This window comes from Cynocephalus volans, chromosome 9 (genome assembly GCF_027409185.1).
Source record: "Cynocephalus volans isolate mCynVol1 chromosome 9, mCynVol1.pri, whole genome shotgun sequence".
NCBI lineage: Eukaryota > Metazoa > Chordata > Mammalia > Dermoptera > Cynocephalidae > Cynocephalus > Cynocephalus volans.
In genome coordinates this window covers 140,031,888-140,051,237 of record NC_084468.1, presented here as the reverse complement: position 1 = coordinate 140,051,237, position 19,350 = coordinate 140,031,888, and the positions used below count along the sequence as shown (strand labels likewise).

General features: G+C 35.1%; 1 protein-coding gene across 1 annotated transcript in view; it reads left to right on the top strand.

Annotated features, from left to right (window-relative positions):
• Positions 1-19,350, top strand: part of GASK1B (golgi associated kinase 1B) — a 43,358-nt gene that overhangs the window by 20,543 nt on the left and 3,465 nt on the right. The window contains exon 3 of the mRNA XM_063107293.1: positions 18,228-18,454. Within this exon, the coding sequence (XP_062963363.1) occupies positions 18,228-18,454 (227 nt within the window). The remainder of the gene's footprint in view (positions 1-18,227; positions 18,455-19,350) is intronic.

Sequence of the window (19,350 nt, the reverse complement as noted above, 5' to 3'; positions counted from 1 at the left end):
TTTCCAGTAATTTTTCTTACTTTTCTGTTTTTCTTTTGACTTTGCTTTTAGTGGGTTTTACTCCAAAGGAGTTTTACATTTTCTATAAGATCTTATCTTGATTGTTTTACTTCCTTTATTCAGCATCATAAAATGTTTATAAAATGATGTTAATTAAAAAGTTTATTGAACAAATAAATAAACGTAGGCCATTTTCCATGAGTACAATAGTAAATAGTTACTATCTTCTATACAATAATCTTTCTGATTAATTACACTGAAAATTTTATTTTAAAGTCAGAATATATGTCTCATTTAAATGATGTTAAAGAATTTATTGGATGAATTTTGTGAACAATCTTAGAAAAGTTATGCATGAAGCAAACTAAAATCACTTGCTCTATGATGCCAGAGCAAGGGCAAGGGAATACAGAACCCAGTTGTTAACTTTCTGTACACAACATTCTTTTTGTTTCACTCAATTAACAAATCTGCATTCACAAAGGCTATGCCATTTTACTGGGTCTGTAAAATGTGATAGACAAGTAATCTTTTATTCTTGAAGTGTGGGAGTATAAACTGCATAGACAAAAATCTACCTTTATTAAGATGACAAAGAGAAGTATTCTAGAGAATGTTCGGTTTTCAAGATTTGGTCAAATTTCTTTTTTTTTTTCTTTTTTAATTTATCAATACACAATGTAGTTGATTTTCATGTCCCTTTCTATCGAAAGATTATATAAAATAAAAGTAGGAAATTCAGGATGTAGAAAACTTGCTTTTTGACCTAAGAGACCTTATGGTATAATGGTTAGGAACTGTGATGCTGGAGCCAGCCTGCTAGACTTGAATGTCAATTCCACTGCTAATAGTATTTTAACCTTGAGAAATTGCTTAAGCCTATCTCTGCCTTGGTTTCCTCATCTGTAAAACAGGAATAACAGTAGTGCATATATAGAAGGCTATTGAGAGATTAAATATTTTTATACATGTAAAGCATTTAGAATGATGCCTGGTATGTAGTAGGTGCTCAATAAGGATTACTTATTAATCAAGCAATTGATCATCTAGAAACAAGACTAGAGGTAAATAAAAACTAAATAAACTATTTTGTCATGATTTTTATTCATTAAATTGCAAGTCATTCCCAAATAATTTTATTTCTTTGTACTCCTATGGACTTTCATACTTATATTGTAGGTCTTAGTCTATTAAGTTTTAATTATTTTTGACTAGTCTGTCTTCTTCAATCTACTGTAAATTTCTTGAGGGCAATTCTCTGTCTCATTCAACTTTGTAACCTTTCTATTAGCAGCAGAGTATCTGGAAATGTCACAGTTACTTAGGGCATTATTTTTCAATCAAAGAAAACTACCTAGTTACATTAAAATATTACATTCACAGTGTCAAATTAAAAATGTTAAAAGTGAAAGACATAAAAGTGTACTTGCAGTACAGAAATAATTAGTTTTGCTAATGGAGAGAATTAGAAGTTTAGAAAATAAAAGAATCAACTGAATAGAAAATATTTAATATTTTTGCTTGTTGGGAATCCTTCATGTGCTTACATTTTCTAAGGATAACTGTTTATTCAATGAGGAGTTAATGGGTGTTTACATAACAGCGAACCAACAAAGATGTGTTTTGGGAGATATTTGCTTCCACTGTCAACAACAAAAAGTTACACATACAAGTATTTCTTTCCACTTGAATTTAACAGACGTTTTTGAGCTCTTATCTGTTCCAGACACTGAGCAGGTTTAGTGCTGGTGATAAAAAGATGAATGAACTATCTCCCTGCCCTCAAGAGTTATACAACTTAGTAAAAGAGACAGATAATCAGAGCAGAAGGTATCAGGTGCCATAATTGAGTTAAGTTTAAAATTCTATAGAAAGAAATAAGGTGCTATAAATTCTTGTCGAATTGGAGATTAGAGAGTGTGGACAGAGAATGTGACATTTAATTTAGAAACAGAAGAACCTGTAAAAGTCAGGCGAGTTCAGAGATAGGAAGAGAGTTTAAGAGAGAGGGACCCTAGCAAAGGGCAGAAAGTGTGAAAAAGTTCATTGAATGGGAGAAATGATGCATACAGAAAAACTTTGTGTTCCCTAAAGGTAGTTTTCTCTCAGATGGCTGTGAGTGATAAACTTACTTCGCAAATTCAACAGCAACAGCAATGTGAATTGGTATGCCTTACCCCCTATAATCGTGTATTAGTCTGTTTCTGTTACTTATAACAAAATACGCGGAACTGGGTGATTTGTAAGAAAACAAAACGCATTGCTTATAGTTTCTGAGGCTGGGAAATTCAAAGTCCAGGGAGCACGTCTGGTGAGTGTCTCCTTTGGTGGTGGCTTTACAGCAATGTGGGTGTCTCACATGGCAGAAAATGGCAGAGCAGAGAGTGATAGCTCCTCATGTGCTCTCCTTTTGAAGTCTTCAGAACCATGTCCATGACCACTGTTAAACCATCAACTTAATCACCTTTTCAAGGCCCCTTTCAATTATCATAATAGGACTTCCCACCCTCAACAGTTACAGTGGGAATTAACCTTCTAATATATAGACTCTGGGGGATGCAATTCAATCAATCCATAGCAAATCGTCTCTTTTCAGTTAACTCTTCTTTCTTCTTACTTGGCTTCTAGAGAATTCTTTCCTGAATCTAATAAATTAGAGTAAGAGGTGTTAATCTTTGACCTTTCTCTCCAGCTTTTGATTTTATGGCTTTTTTTTTTTTTTTTCACTTAATGGTGTGATAAAAGTAAAAGTAAAAATTCCAACCATCACCTAAAGAGGGAACTTATTACTTTTCACTAAAAGGATATTTGTTTCTGCAGGAACGTTCTATATGCTAGGCAAAGGGAGATTCCTACTAAGGCCCACTTGATAGATTATGAGGGTCTCCCAAGCATCCCTTCCTTTGTTCGCTGCTGTTCAGTGATCAAGGGTCTTGCCTCCAACTTTCAGACATAAGAGAGGAAAAAACACAGGCTGGTGCTGTGACTGCAAGAGGCATAGTGCTTCAGGGTCCCAGACACTGGGATTTCAAATGGTTTGAGTCAGTTTTATTGTTTTGCAGAATTAAAACACTGCCAACCTAAATGACCTCTAGCCAGGTATTTATTAGTAAGTCTAAGAAAGCAAATGATATAGTTTCTTGTTTATTTGCTAGCAAACAATGATAGTCAGATTCTGTCTTGGCTTTAAGTAGTAAGGAAAGTCTGGGATTAACTTTGGCAATATAGGTTAGCATGCTGAATTGGCTGGGATCTAGCGAACAAAGATTTCCAAGAATCTGAGTGTTTAGGGAACAATATATTTCTGCTTTTTATTGTTTGTTGAGACATTTTCCGAATTCTTTTTATGGAGGGAATCAGAGTGGTTCACTTGGTTTCCAGGAGTCACTGACTAAGGTAAACGATATGGGAAGTGTGAGATTCTAGGCATTAAAAAAAGACAAACTCCAAACTTTGCAGGTATGTGTACATACTAAGCACCGAAATATATTGTTTTATGATAGAATTTTAATTGCATAAAACTGTTAGCCCTTTGTCATTAATGAAATTTAAAAGTATAAATTTGACCTAGTTTCTACTATGTTCATAGTAGAAATGTTCATAGTTTGTCACTAGGAGAAATTATTTCAGTATTGATGATGCTACTTAAGATAATTAATGATGATACTTAATGAGATAATGACGTTTTATTTAAAAGAGGCCCAGAAGACTTTCTTTTTTTTTTTTTTTTTGTCTTTTTCGTGACCGGCACTCAGCCAGTGAGTGCACCGGCCATTCCCATATAGGATCCGAACCCGCGGCGGGAGCGTCGCAGCGCTCCCAGCGCCGCACTCTACCAAGTGCGCCACGGGCTCGGCCCAGAAGACTTTCAAATTATCTTGAGATGCTACAATTTCAATCTTCTGAGTGCTGCTTGCAATGGGAAAGCAAATTGGCCAGAAAACTTGGTATTTATTGGGCACCTATGGTGTGTTTATTTGCTTTATATGTTTAGGTGTGTGGAGACAGGGGATGTAAAAGAAGTGTATAGATCTATGTATGATATCAAAGAACACAGAGACTTTTGCAGAAAAAGGGATATAAATGAAATGGCTAAACCATAGCAAGAAAGTATTTTTATTAAAGAAGCATTTGGGCTATTTTAATATAGTTCCAGGGAGATTTGACTTACATTTTTATTTTATTCAATTACTTCATTATGCTAAATTTAATTTATGACATTTTATTTTTAAGTAAGTCATCACATTTGAGGAGAGAGCACAAAGGGTATTATTTTTATGCATGTGTAGTTAAACAATTTCCTTTAAATAGCAAGTGGTAACAAGTAGCAAGTGTCCTCTCAAACTTTATGACTAGAAGCAAATTTGTCACCTTATACCCTAGTGATCTGCCCTCTTAACTATTTCTGCTCACGACATTACTATTTTTAAAATCTGCCAAGTTTGAGGTTTTTGAGTCATCTTTTAATCTTCCTTTGCTTAATGCCTTATATTTAAGTAGCAGCAAACTTTGACAGTTCCTCAAAATCACTCCCATCACTTTTTCCTTTTCATTCCCTTTAATGGTACCTTAGACTTTTATCAATACACATCAAGATGCTGTAAGAGACTGATCTCCTTGTCCTTAGTCTTTCCTAACTGCCATTTAATATGCAAATCATTGCTGAATTTATCTTTCATATTGCCTCTTACCAAAAAAAAAAAAAAATTTATAAAGACTTTGATTGGAAAATGAAGTTTAAATTCCTTAATGTATTAAAAAGTTAATATGGCAACATTAAAAATACATACAAGTAGACGGCATGTAATAATGAACCCCCATGTACCTGCCACCCAACTTCAGCAATTATCAGTTCATGACCAGTCTTGTTTCATCTCCTGCCTACTTCCCATGCCCACGTTATTTTTAAGCAAATCATCGACACCATATTTCACTAGTAAATATTTTAGTATGTATCACTAGACGATAAAACACATGCCCACATGACTATTATCACATCCAAAAGAAAATTTAGCAATAATTCCAGTCAAATACCTAGTCATTGGTCAAATTTTTAATTGTTTCATGAATGTCACGTATATTTCAGTGCATTTGTTTATTCAAATCAAGATTCAAATAAAGCCTACACCTGTGATTTGTTGATATGTCTTTTAATCTGTAAACTCCACCTCTGTGTCTTCTTTTTTCCCTTTCAATTCACTTGCTGAAGAAACTAGGTCATTTGTTTTGTAGAGTTCACACTCTTGATTTTGCCAGTTGCACTTCTGTGCTTTCTTTTTTTTCTGTTTTTCTGTTGTCTATTTCCATATATATTGGTGTTAAATTTAAAGACTTGATCAGATTTAGATTTGATTTGTTTTGTCAAGACTTCTTATAGGTAGTGATGTGTTCTTTTATCAGAAGACATGTACTATCTGGTTAGTCCTTCTTTTTGTGGTATTAGCCCCTACTGATGCTCACATTGACCCTTCACTTCCCTAGGCATTGAAAAGTGGTGTTATTCTAATTCTATCATTATTTCCTTATTTATTAGTTGAAACATTTCTTTAAAGAGAAATTTCCCCTCATCTTGTTTGGTTATCCAATGGTACAGTTTATATAGAAAAAAATTAGCATTGCCATTAAGAAACACAATGATCTGACCTTCTAACTTTCTTCACATTCTTATCTGCCACCATTTCCTCATACAGTGTGTGGGTGTGTGTGTGTGCGTGCGCACGTGTGCGTGTGTGTGTTGTAGCTTGGTCTACCTCTTATTCACGGTCTATTCACCACTGCCACACTACTCTTACTCTTCTCCATCTAACACATAACCTGCCCATCCCTCAAAGTCCAGCTCAGATCTCCTCTCTTTAAAGCCTTCTCGGACTAACATAACCAGATTAATCTCCCTCTGTCTATTGAACATCATATATATATATATATATATATATATATATTAAATTCTACAAGGTTTTAGTACATTTAGTTCATAGAGAAATGACATAGAATAGTATTTGTGTAATACAGATTTGGGTACAAATCCCAGCTTGTTGAGTAGTAGAGAGTACGTAATCTCTCTGACTTTATTCTTTTAATGGGAGTATGATTTTACCTCCCTTGCATATACATTGTGAGAATAACATAAAATAATGCTCATGGAGTACTTTTCGTAGTACCTGGCAGATATCAAGTACTCAATAGATTGACACAATCATCATCTAGAACCATCCTATTTATAAAATTTTGAATTTATTAAAAGTATTTATATGTATATGTAGCTATGATTTTCTGAATCCCCCAATACTGCAAGCCTTTAGTGGTAGGGACCATGTAGGACTGTCTCTGAATTTTCTACAGTGCAGAGCTACTCATCATAGCATTTGGTGCTGTGAGAAACCACAATATCATGTGAGGCCGATTTCCATGGACCTGCCATTCAGGTCAAATTGGGGCAGGGTTTGTCATTTTTACATAGGTAAGAGCACCTCCTGATGTGTTTGTTTACTGTAGGGTCCTCAGCCTACAGAATTTGGGAAACTACTGGGATTTTATTCTCAGGTTCTGTTCTTCAAAGTCTCTATTTCTTTTGTTGAGTTATTTTAAAAAGCCCTCAAAGCTCAAAGATTAAAATAGCAAATACCACATTTCCACCTTTCAGAATTATCCTGCCAATATTTATTTTGCATATTTGCTTTCAGTCTTTACTTTTTTTTTTTTGACTGGTAAGGGGATCGCAACCATTTGCATGGTGTGATCCGCACCACACTCAGCCAGTGAGTGCACCAGACATCCTTATATAGGATCCGAACCTGCGGCCTCAGTGCTACCAGTGCCACACTCTCCCGAGTGAGCCACGGGGCTGGCCCTCAGTCTTTACTTTTGAGATATAAGAAAATTGAAGCCTCCTTTGACCATTCCTCATGTCCCCTTCCAGTACTTTCTCCCCAGAGATGATTACTGTCATGAAATTAGTATGCATCTTTCCAGCCAATTGAAAGATCATTATATACATATATATACATGGATACATGCATAATAAGTAGATATCAGTTTTTTTTTTTTAAATCTTACCTACTGTCATGCAGTTGACCATCTGCATTTTTCTGTAACTTGCTACTCCTGTACTTTCAACAATTAAGGAGGGGCAGGGTCTAGCCAGGCTGTAGTTTTATGACAGAAATAGGGATGTGGTGGGAGGTAGATATTGGAGACCGTCTGTTCCTGAGAACATATATCTGGAAGCAAAAGCCAAGAAATTTTTCCGAAACTGGAATCAGTATCTTTCTTTTCTTTTCTTTTTTTTTTTTGGAACCAGAATCTCAATGTGACAGATAACACAGAGCATTTGTTACTGCTTTTGGACATTTTAACATCATATGAGCATAGAAGGCTTTGCTTGGCTTTGTAGGTATTTTATTTAAATAGTTTGCTTTATAGCCATTTGTTTTGTTTTTCTTTTTGGCATGGCTTAATACTTTGCATTTTACTTTATAAACAAAACCAGGAATTATAGAAATACAGGAAACTGCTTAAGGGATTTGATTTATTTCAACAATTTTGAAGTAAGGAATTTCTATGTTCTATCTCAATTTATGGGCCTCAGCCATCATTTGAGATTGTGTGACTTGCCTCTTGAATCTGACAAAATGTCATTTCCATGTCTGGGAACTATTGTCCTCTTGTTTCTCAGTGTGATTTTTTCTCAAGTGTCCTCTTGGTTGATCTGCACATCCAATTCCACTTCGGCCGCTTATGGAACACATATCCTTTACGTATGTTGGCTTCTGAAGATTTCACCCTTCCAAAGAGAGTCTAATCTTGGAAGTCTGTACAATCTTCCTCTATAGAAGTTGACCTGCTACATTCTACCTTGCCCTTGAGACGTTAGGCCTATACTTCAAAAGGCAAATAGTTTCACTTTTCATGGCCTTTAAATGGCATATACTTCTGGTGCTAAAATTTTTGTGCAGGAAGATGACAGGATGGGAAAGTAAATACAAATGCACTGACCTATGAATCTCCCTTTTGGGCTTTGACATCATTTCTCTAGTGGAGACTTGACTTTTAGAGACCACATTTTTTCACTTCACAGAATTTAAGCTATTTATTTTATTTTTCATGAAGACAACTTTGAAGAGAACGAGTGTTCTAGCCAAACTGACCCACATTCATCATAGAGGCGTAGCTTATTAGTTATGTGGCCTCTACAACAAGAACATACTCCTCTGGATGCTGGCCCACTTCCTTTGAAGAATTATCTGTGTCTCAATGTGTATCTGTCCTCAGATGTCTCCTTTCAGTTTGAAAGCCTTCAGAACATATGTTCTTTCCACCTACTATCTAGCATTTATTCTCAGAGATTGCTGCCATTGATTGTTTTAAAGCCTCATCTGCATAAAATATAGGCTAGGAAATTGGTTGATACAGGTCTGTCTTCTGGTATCACTCTGAATCAACGAGGGAAATGTCGGGTCAAAAATGTTATATTCATAACCTCATATTGCTAAGTGACAACCAGTTGAGCATTTCTGGGTCAATTCTAATTCTATTATTAATTAAATCATAGTACATGTTATTTAATTATGTCATTTTTGCTTATTTCTACCCTTGTTGTAAATTTTTTAGATTGCACTGAAGTTGATCAGTGCATAGTTAGTATGTTTTATTCAAGACTAATTCAAGACTAGTTTTATATATAGCTGGTCTGGCGAGATCGGGATTTTGAGAGAAAGTCTATGTGATTCCATTAATAACCATTTGAGATTCTAAGTTTGTTTAACACATTGCTTGAACTACCTTTGGGATTAGCTTCCTCATTAACTGTGGTCTGAGACCAACCTTGACTGGAATGTTCCAGGAAAACAGGAGGTCTAAGCATTGGACCTCTGGGTACATCTGCCAGAAAGCAAATATAAAAGCTTTAGAAAAATTAACATGACTGTGTTTTTATGGAAACACCTGAGAGGGCAGGAAGATATTTGTTAGGCTCTCTCTCTCTATATATATATATGTTTATATATATATATAGTATGTAATTTGTGGTTCATTATTGGCTAATCAAAAAGCAGGCTCAGAGGGCATTAAAGGCTAAGTGAGAGCTGGTTTAACCAGTACAAAAGTGGTATAAGGATTCTATTAATCTTCATGCTCTTCCCAACATGAAAGTTGTTGTTTATGGACACAAATGCCTAAGTGATATATAGAGCTTCAAAGAATTATTACTGTTGTACAGTCAAATCGAATGGGACTGTCTGGGGCAATGGTTTTTGTGGGCCTTTCAGGGAATCCATGAGGTCAAACCTATTTTCATATGATACTGAGACATTATTTGCTTTTCTCAGTGTGTTGATATTTGCGGTAGTGGGTCAAGCTGTTGATGCTTTAGCACGAATCATGGCAGATCCTAGACTCTATCAGTAGTTGCCGTTCTCTTCACCACCACTGCACTCACAGGCAAAAACACACGAAATAAATGCCAGATTCACTTGAGAATGCCCTTCATAAAGCAATAAATGCCATTGATCTTCTTAAATCTCTACGTGTAATTACACATCTTTGTAATATCCCGTGTGACAAGATGAGAAGAACAGAAAAAGCACATCGACTGCATCCTACAGTGCAAAATATGTCTTGAGGGAAACCATAATTCAATGGTTTGAATTATGAGGTAAACGAGCTGCTTTTTTCATTAAACACCATTTTAAACTGAAAGAACAATTCTGCTTTTCTCATTTTTTTGGACAGTACAGCAATTTCCTTTAAAATTACCACATAGTAGGTTATTTTAAAATGAATTTAGTACATACCTATTTTAAAAATTCTCAGCTTTAGTTTTGAAATGGTAAATAACCTCTATAAATGAATGCTCTTTGAGAGTCCTCAAAATTTTTTGAGAGTGGCATAGGGTCCTGAAATTCAAGTCTGAAAAACCACAGCTCTAGATTAACTTTTCCGAAAGTAGCTTCACAGGTATTACATATCTGTGATTCTAAGATTCTGTGATTTTAAAATTTTGAGCTTTTTACAGGACAATGGGTAGGGCAAAACATGGAGGTCTGGCCTAAGTAGAGGCTTTTTAGTAGTTAACTCTCTGCATTATGTTTCAATAGGTGAGCTCAGTGGAGCCAGTACTCATTCTTTCTTTTGTTTTCAACAAACATCTATTAAATACATACACCGTACAAAATATAATGCTGGTATAAACAACGTGAGTATATTAAGATGCAGTTCTGGTTATGGTTTAGTTTATACCCCTGTACACAGTGAATCATACTTAGAGGCACTAGGTTGTAATCTCCATGAAAGCAAGAACTTAATCTTTTCTATGATAGGAAGCAACATGGTAGGTCAGGAAGAAGTCTGTTGAAATCCCCATCAGTCGTTTGTTTTATTTCTTTAGTCTGGTTGCTTACCCTCTCTGAACTTTTTTCTTCATTGGTAATATGGAGAAAAAATGATATGTACTAATTTGGATTGCTTTGACAATTATAAACTTTATTATGTAAAGGGCTTTAGCGGTGTTCTGGAATTTTTTGGTCAGTTTACATAAACGGCTGTATTTTATAGCTATTTGCCAACTCAAGGAGCATAGAAAAAAATACATCTTAGAATGGTAAATTCTATATAGGTGCATGTAAAAATAAATTTTGGAGGAAAGTGTAATTCAGGAAACCAAATTTATTTTTAATGAAGAAAAAGTCTGTCAGAATTAATTTTTAAAAAGAGAATTGATTTCCATAAAAAACTATGAGTTTAAATAACCATTGGATTTGTTACATTAAGTTCTGTCAATCATAATCAGAATCACATTTTAATAGTCATTTAGTTTATCTTTACATATTTTTCTCAATTTCCTTTTAATAAAGTCTATATTATAGGAAAAATAAAATCAGTAGAAATTCTATATACTAAAATTTAACACATCAATTTAAGAAAAAGAAAAGTTTTCAGTGACAATATTCTTTCAGAGGAAAATAAACACAATTTTTAGCTTATTTATAATCCTATTTCATAATTTAAGTTAAAAATGGTGTTTCACTTCATTGAAGGAAAGCATTTAAAACTTTTTTGTTAGAGTAGGCTTACTTAATTTCCATTTTAAATCTATTTGTTTAATATAAATTTATTCTCTAAGTCAGAATTTCATAAAATGTAAAAATTATTGTTTTTCTTAGTCTGAGTATGCTTTTAAAATCTTTACAGGAAGGTGGGTGTGCCTTTGGCAGGGACTATTTTCATGCAGCTCTGCTTGTACAAATTATAGAACATGAATTTTCTTTCTCTAAAAATAGATTATCACTTGCCTGGTGACTCTGCAGCATCTTCCTGTGGCATAGTGATGTTTGATTTCTGGTGCTTATTCAGAGGTGCAGTATATGGATTTTAAACACTGCATCTATAGAAATAGATCCAAATATAGCATTAAAATATTTTTACTTATAAATAAATATTACTCTATCCTTACTTGTGATTCAATAATTCTTCCCTGAATTGGTATGCATTAATCATTATTTATTTTCAAATGTGGGATTCTAAAATAGAGGTGGAGTAGAGCAGTGATTGCTTTTTACAGAGGCAGAGGCACAAGGAGCTTATGTCCATTGTTACATGTATATATTGCAGACTAAGTTTACATTTCTCATCCTTTCTCATCAACTGCTCTGCTAGCTATATTTGTATGCTTACTGATTTAAGAGGCACCTGTTGTCATGGAAGCACAGAAAATGATGAAATCCATTATTTTATGGATTCCCAAGTGATTCAGGTGCAGGTCAGGAAGAACAGTGTAGTCTTGCTTTGCATAGCTCCCAAAATAAGAGGCTGTGTCTAAATTTACAGGTGCCACAGGGACTGTGGGATTTGTCTGAAGTCGCTCTTCTTTATGATCTGGTGTACCTTCACATACTCATTAGATTACAGGGATCCAACTCCAGTTGTTCCGTTGAAAACATGGTAATCAGACACTGGTTCACATCATACAAATTTATGTAGAAAGATTTTCCAATGTGAATTATTAGCTGATAAATAAATGAGCCCATATGTTTTTGAATTTCTTGGTGCTTGGGGTGGTGCTGATAATGATAGCAATTCTCACTGTCCTTTTGCCTTTTTGAAATAATTAAGGTAAGTGTTGAAAATGGGACTTTTTTCCTACATGCATTTCCTAAAACCAAATGAGATATCCAATGAGATGACTTGGATTCAAAGGAATCTTCCAGAAAACTGTTAATTATTGAAAAGAATTTCCTTTCGTTATTTCTGTCACACCTGCCTAATTTTGTGTTTGCCAAATGCCTATCATATGCAAGGTGTTATGGCTGGCTCTCTGTAAGATATGAGAATTTATGATTTATGGTAAGTGAAATGAAATCCACATAAAGATGCTAACAAAAATAAATGATGAGCACGGGCAGTTCCATAGTTTGCCCTGTCCCATTTTTTTTTCTTTTCTTTCCCACTTCATTCATTATACTTTTAAGAAAATCCATGAATCCATGTCTTAAAACGCCAGCATCATTTACTTATTTGACTCTTCCCAGTACAAAACTGTGCTTTTGAGGAGCTTTGTAAATAACCAGATAGAGAGTGAGTACCACCTTTCAGCAGAGTTCATTCAATAATAGACATTTATGGAGTGCCTACTATGGGCACATTGAGTGAATTACTAGGGTGAATTGTTAAATTCCACCAATTGCATGTTTTATTGCGTATTTAAACTTTCTGTCTGAAAGTGCAGTTTTCTTTCTGAAGAGGCAGTTTTTAAATGATTAAAAAATTGATTTGTAAAAAGATGAGAATCTTAAGATACTAACATACCAAAGTGGAAATGCGCACATCTACTTACACACCTGTGAATATGCACGCACTCAGACCCTTAAAGAGGTGTAGGAAAACAGAGCTGGAAAAATATACAGGTTTATCTAATTTAACTGAAAGAATTGAATAGAAATGTTTGGATAGTAGGAGTTTCCTTTCTATGTTAGGAAGAACGTCCTCATTTTACTCTCTACAGCTTCTAAGTTTCTGCCTTGGTTCCCTTCAGTTTTCTTCCTTTCAGTGTTTTCACCTGATGCCCAGCTCTCCCCTGTACCTTTCTTCCAGCTCTCCACGAGAAAGTGATAATGAAATTTGTTGACACATCAGATTTTTTAGTTTACCCCATAGGCACAATACTCTTACTAACTTTTGCCTTGACCACCTGCCTTCATGCTCCCCTTATTCTCAGCAACATAGTCTCGTACTGTGCTACTTAAAGTGTGATCCACAGGATGAGATAAATACAAATTGCAAGTAAACATTTAGAAACGTTGATAGCAATTTGGTAAGGTAATTTTGTCTGCTGAATCTAATAAAATATTCGGTACTTTCTATTTCTTAAAATTTCATTTCAATAATTTTTATTTATTTATTTTTAACAAAACAGTAGTCCACATGGAGAAGCACTGTTCTAATATCCTCTCTGTTTCTCTAAAGATGTTTTTGGATTTCCTACCTTCGTGCCTTTGCCTGTTTTCCAACTAATACTGCCTAGTTCTTAAAACCCAATTGTAATACTGTCTTCTTCATGAGTTTTCCTCTGAACTCCTACACTGAAGTTCTTTGTATTTCTGTTGAAACCCTATAACCAAAATTTATTGAATGCAGTATTATTTAACATTCTGTACAACTGCATTTGCTTTTTTGCAGTATCTCTTTGCAAACTACACCTGAGAGATACAATCAGGTTGGAGAAGAGCATGGATCTTAAAGTCATAGACACCCATGCTGGAATTCCAAGTTCTGTCATTTATGGGTTGACTTGGGGAAGTCAGCTGACCTCTTTGTGCCTCTGTTTCTTCATATATCAAATGGGGCTATTGGTAGCACCTATCTATTAAAGTTGCTATGAGGATTAAATGAAATAATACATGGGAAGCTTTAGTGTACAGTTCCTGGCACATATTAACCACTCAATATATGACTGTTAGTATGTTTTTTATTATTAATATTAGCAGCACATTTCGTATATTTTTTATTGCCTCTGTTCAGGCATTGCCTGAAATTAGTCATTTAATCCATTTTTTTGAAGAGAAAGATTTGAAGAAACTAACACCATTGCTTGATAGATCCATAAGCCATAGCTAGGGTGGGTGATTTGCATAAGGGTAGAAGGTCATTGGGTTTCTACAGATTTCTAATGGGTCTTGGGGAGCCAGGACAGTGAAGCAGAGGCACCCTTGTTTAGGTGCTGTAAGCATAACCTGAATCACTCATAAGGTACTTTTTTCCTACAGGCAAAACTAACACTACCAAAGGAAAATGGAATTAAAAAAAAATTTAGAAGAAGGAAATATATTTAAAAATATCCTACCAACAAAAATAGTTTGGCTGGAACACCTGATTCTTCTGAGGATAATTTTAGTTAGGTAAACATTGAAAAGATACATTTTCCTAAAAGAGGAAAGAATGATTTTTATGGAAAATGGTGGTGGTTGTCTGTCATCTTTCAATGCCGAAGATCAGTTTTGCAAAAGATTTTTCTTTTTTTAAATAAGAAGATGTGAATTTGAACAAACTGCAGTAATGATGATTAATACTACAATTGCTTAACTGACAAAATTGATCCCCGAGCAGTCTTCTTCGTAGGATAATTGCCTAAGAATGTACACATGTAAATGTGAACTACAGTGTTTAATCATGCAATAGTTAAATGAAATGATTGTTTTAATGTGTACACTAAACAAGTATATTAAAACCATGTTACGGATTCATAGCCTTGTAGGGTATACTTTATTAGGCTTTAAAAAATAGGTAAGCTGTCTTAAAATTAAGCAGAACTATGTTCAGTATAAAACTAAATTAACTGTCAAGCAAAATGGCACTGAATTTAAGGGAGTGGATTAAGGTTTTGTGGTCAAATTATTTTTGGTATATTGAATGTGAATTCAAAAAGAAGACTATAAACAAAATTCTGAGAAGATCTAGGGAACATAAATTAAGAGGTACATAAGCCCTTGCTGGACAGGAGGAATACACAAAGACATAATTTACTGTGGTTGGAGGGTAAGGAAAACAAAGTAAAACCCAGCTTATTTGAAATCTTACAATCTGATTCTACCTCTGTAGGAGTACATACACACACACACACACACATACACAAATTCAACATCTGTTACTGTACCCACCAAGTATATGTGTAGATCTGAATAAAATCAGTGGTAACGTTTTCTAGAAAGAAGTTGAGCTGAACACACACACCTGTTTTCAATAATAATGTCTGCTAAACTTGAATGGCACAACAGTCTGTCAGGGAAGTGGTGAAATCATCACAGACTGTTGAGTGATTCAAAACAAGATCAGACAAAGCTCTTTAAAAATACACTGTAGGAAACAATCTAATGTTTGTAAGGCAATAAAAAGATGACCTAAATCAGTTTTTTCTACTTCTAACTTTTAATGCTTTCAGGTAGTTTAAAAGTAGAAAAATATAATATTTACAGAAGTACGGAAAGGGAATAAACTCTAAAGAGCTAATTATTTAACATTAATATTTTTGATATTCATGGCCTTATTGTAGAAACAATACAAATATAGCTATGTGTCTCAGTTCTTCCCCCGCTACTATGAAATCAACAGTGAAGGAAAAGCTTAGGATTCAGAGCAGTATTTAATAAGAGTTGGTAGATTTGTCCTTAAGGCTTAAATTGTAAACACATATGTCCAATATAATAGACCTTGATGTTGTAGTCAAAATTAGATTGGATTTAGTTTTTTTCTCCATGTAGAAATGTCAGTATAGCTGGATATATACAGACAATGACAATGAAAAATGCTATAGAAATTCTTTGAGAATTATTAGCTCATATATATTTAAAAAGGGAGATTGGGTGAAAAGCAGCTTCTAGAAAAGTTATTTTTACATCTTCTCTGTGACCTTAACTTAAATAATTGGCAATTAGATGCTGTCTCTTTTATGTCATTTGGCTTCTCTTATATTCAAAGACAGTGAAGGTATTACATAAAATGAATGAAATTGTTTGAGGGGAAAGGGCTCCATATATTTTTCTAATAGTTACTAACTTATGCTTTTTCATTCCATATGCTCTTCTAATCTATAGTGATTTTGCTTGGGACACCCTTTCTCACTTTTAGGAAGCCTTCTTATGCTCATGTCAAATAAATGCAATTCAACCAGCAGTGGTAACTCACTGTTCACTTGAGTCAGACTGTGTGACCTTTCAGGTAAACCATTGGTTTGACACATGGCCCTAAGGGTTAGCTACCTAGAACCACTCCTGATGGAGCCCTCCCTTATCTATTGTTTGTTTCTAGACCAGCAGTGTACCCTTTGATCTGTGCAAATGCTTGGTTGGTCACTGACTGCCTCTGCCCCATGCTTTCCATAACTTTCATAGAAAGTTGGCTTAATGCTAACTTCTTTACAACCTCTGCTCTCAAAGCATGCTATTTGATACAAAGTCCATTTACATGCAGAAAACAGAGAGTAAGGTCATTTGCCCAATTCTTGAAGTTTGCTGTGGTAGCAAGGCAAAATTATTATTATTATTAATTAATTAATTTATATTTTTAAAATTTTACTTCTCAATATACATTGTAGTTGATTTTCATGACCCTTTACCTGTTCCTCTCTACCCCCTCCCTTCCCCCCACATCATATCTGTTCACTTGAGTAGCAAGGCAAAATTAAATGACCATTTCATTTTCTTGTGGAAGTAATGATGGTGGGGAGGTGCTGGCCATAGGCAACATTTGCCTTGGTGCCTCAACCCTCTGATAGGATGTAGGAAATGTTCAATAAGTGTTGGTTGGATGAATAAATGAATGATCATTTCAAGGTAGGCTAAATTTTGGCACTGCTTTTTTTCATCCTGTTCTGAGCAACTGGCCTCCTAGTGTAGCTAGCCCCGTGGGGACTGCAAAAACAAAGGAGGAGGATAAAAGGATGTGTATTGAATGTCAGAAGAGTAAAAGTGTCAGTTTCTTTCTTGCCATCTTTTGAATCATGAACATGTACACATCTTTGACTAGCCTTAAACCATTCAGCATGATGTTTTGGGGGAAAAATCATGCAGTTTTGTAGACAAAATTGTCTAAAACTTAACTTTACTACTTGCTAATATTCTACTCAGGGAAGGTTACTGATCCTCTCTGAGGCTCGGTTTTTCCTCACTTAAAATGGATAAATTACCCATTGCCTTGGAGGCTTGTTTTGAGGCAAATCATTTCATATAATGCGTATGCATGTCTCAACAACAGCAATAACAATTTTAATTTTTTAAATATCTCTCCTAGATGCTTGAGTCAGGGCTGGAGGGTGTCCAGGTAATTTTCTGATATAAAATTTTCAAATATTTTTAACTATGTAAGGTAAATAGTATCATTTCCACTACCCCGGCAGTTAAACTGACAGCCAGTGATGTGAAGGAATCGGTACAAGAGCACAGAGCTAACAAGTGTGAAAGCAGAGATTTGACTTTAAATTTATATAATTCCTAAGCCCAGGCTTTATTTTACCCTTATTAATAGATATTATTGTTTTTCTTGCCCAAAAGAAATGAAACTACACAGTTCTGTTTTTAATTAATTTTTTTACATTTTTGTTTACGGTGGTAGCTCTAGTCCCCATAAGAAACCTCAAAAGGCTCAACGGTTTTGTTCATTCTGCTTACTTATTCACTGTCTAGCTGTGGCCTTCACATAGGTTGTGTTTCTAGTTTTTATTATTGGATCTCTCTTTTTTTCATTAGATTTCTTCTACTTTATTTTAGGTTACATACTTTGTAATACCAAAGTCCAGAGACATTAGGGCATGCAGTAAACTTTAAGAGCCAATGAGGTAACTCAGATTTTCTGTAACTCAACCCAAGGGAGAAAACAAGATGCAGCCGTCTAGATATGCAAAAGTACAACAGTGTCTTTTGTGTGAATGGAATTAGAGATTCTGTTGGCTATGTGTCTACATGTGATGTCAGTGGGAACGTTGAATATTAAGGGTGGAGATGCTAACTTGGATGATCTGACTTTGGAACTATTAGCAGAAGCTGGAAATGCTTATAACTATGGCTGAGTCAGAAGGATATGAACCTTGGACTTATTCTGACAGTTGCCTTTAATTAAAAGAGTCTGGCCCTCTTGGATTTTGGCAAGCTAGCTGTTCAAAAAGCATTAGTTCTTTGGAAATCTAACTTTCCCAAGTTTTGTTTTTATTCAGCATCTTAGATTTTTGTTTTGTTTTTCATTTTCAGATTTATAATCGCTTAGATACAAACTGCTGTGGATTCAGACCTCGCAAGGAAGATACCTGTGTACAGAATGGATTGAGACCAAAATGTGATGACCAAGATTCCACAGCTCTAGCACACATTATCCAGAGAAAGCATGACCCAAGGCATTTGGTCTTTATAGACAATAAGGGTTTCTTTGACAGAAGCGAAGACAACTTAAACTTCAAATTATTAGAAGGCATCAAAGAGTAAGTTTTATGATGTAGTAACATCTGCAGGACATCATCTTTACATTAAATAAGTAGTAAGGTTCTGAGAAAATTTAAACCCTATGTCTGATTGATTTAACACTTGACAGGAATTATGAGTGTGGAACCTGGAGTGGAGACCCAGAAAAGGGAAACAAACCCAAGCAGATCAGAACCAGAGTGCAGCTGGTGTCTCTGTCACCAACCCATATTACCTACAAAGCTCACGCTACATTTTACATTCATTATGTTGCTTGGCCCTCATTATGAAAATCCATGCAGGTTAGGTTGGAAGAGTGCAGGGATCTCTGAAATAGGAAGTGGCAGAGCAGGGATGAACAGGTGGCAGGGCTCCGTTATTAAGGAATAGGATAAAACATGGGGGGAACTGATAGACATGCAGATATTGGCATGGCAGGATGTCCAAATTCATAATTAACTCGGGTGACTTTTACGAATGTAGTGGAAAACGACAGCCAATCTGGTGAGTAGGGCACAGTATTAAAGGACAGCTGGCTATTTAATTCATTTAACTATTTAATATTAGTTTTTGAGCATTTGGAAATCCTTCCAGTAGACATATATTATGGGGAGAAGTATCTAATGCCTGAAGGAGAAGGCTAATGGAGGCTATTTAAGGAAGGAAAGGTATTGCTATAATCAGGATTGATCAAGAATTCTGGAGAGACTTCAAAAATTTGGGGACATCTGGCAGAGCTCAGAAAAAATGCAGAGTGCAGAGGGACCAACGTGGAACTGAAGGAGTTCTGCACTGCAGAAGTTAAACACAGTGGTTGCTCATGGCACACTTGATCTTGCATCTATTTGGAAATAAAATAAATTAAGATGCTTAAGAGTGGCAGGAATCCAGCCATAAGGTCTGAGCTATTAACTCC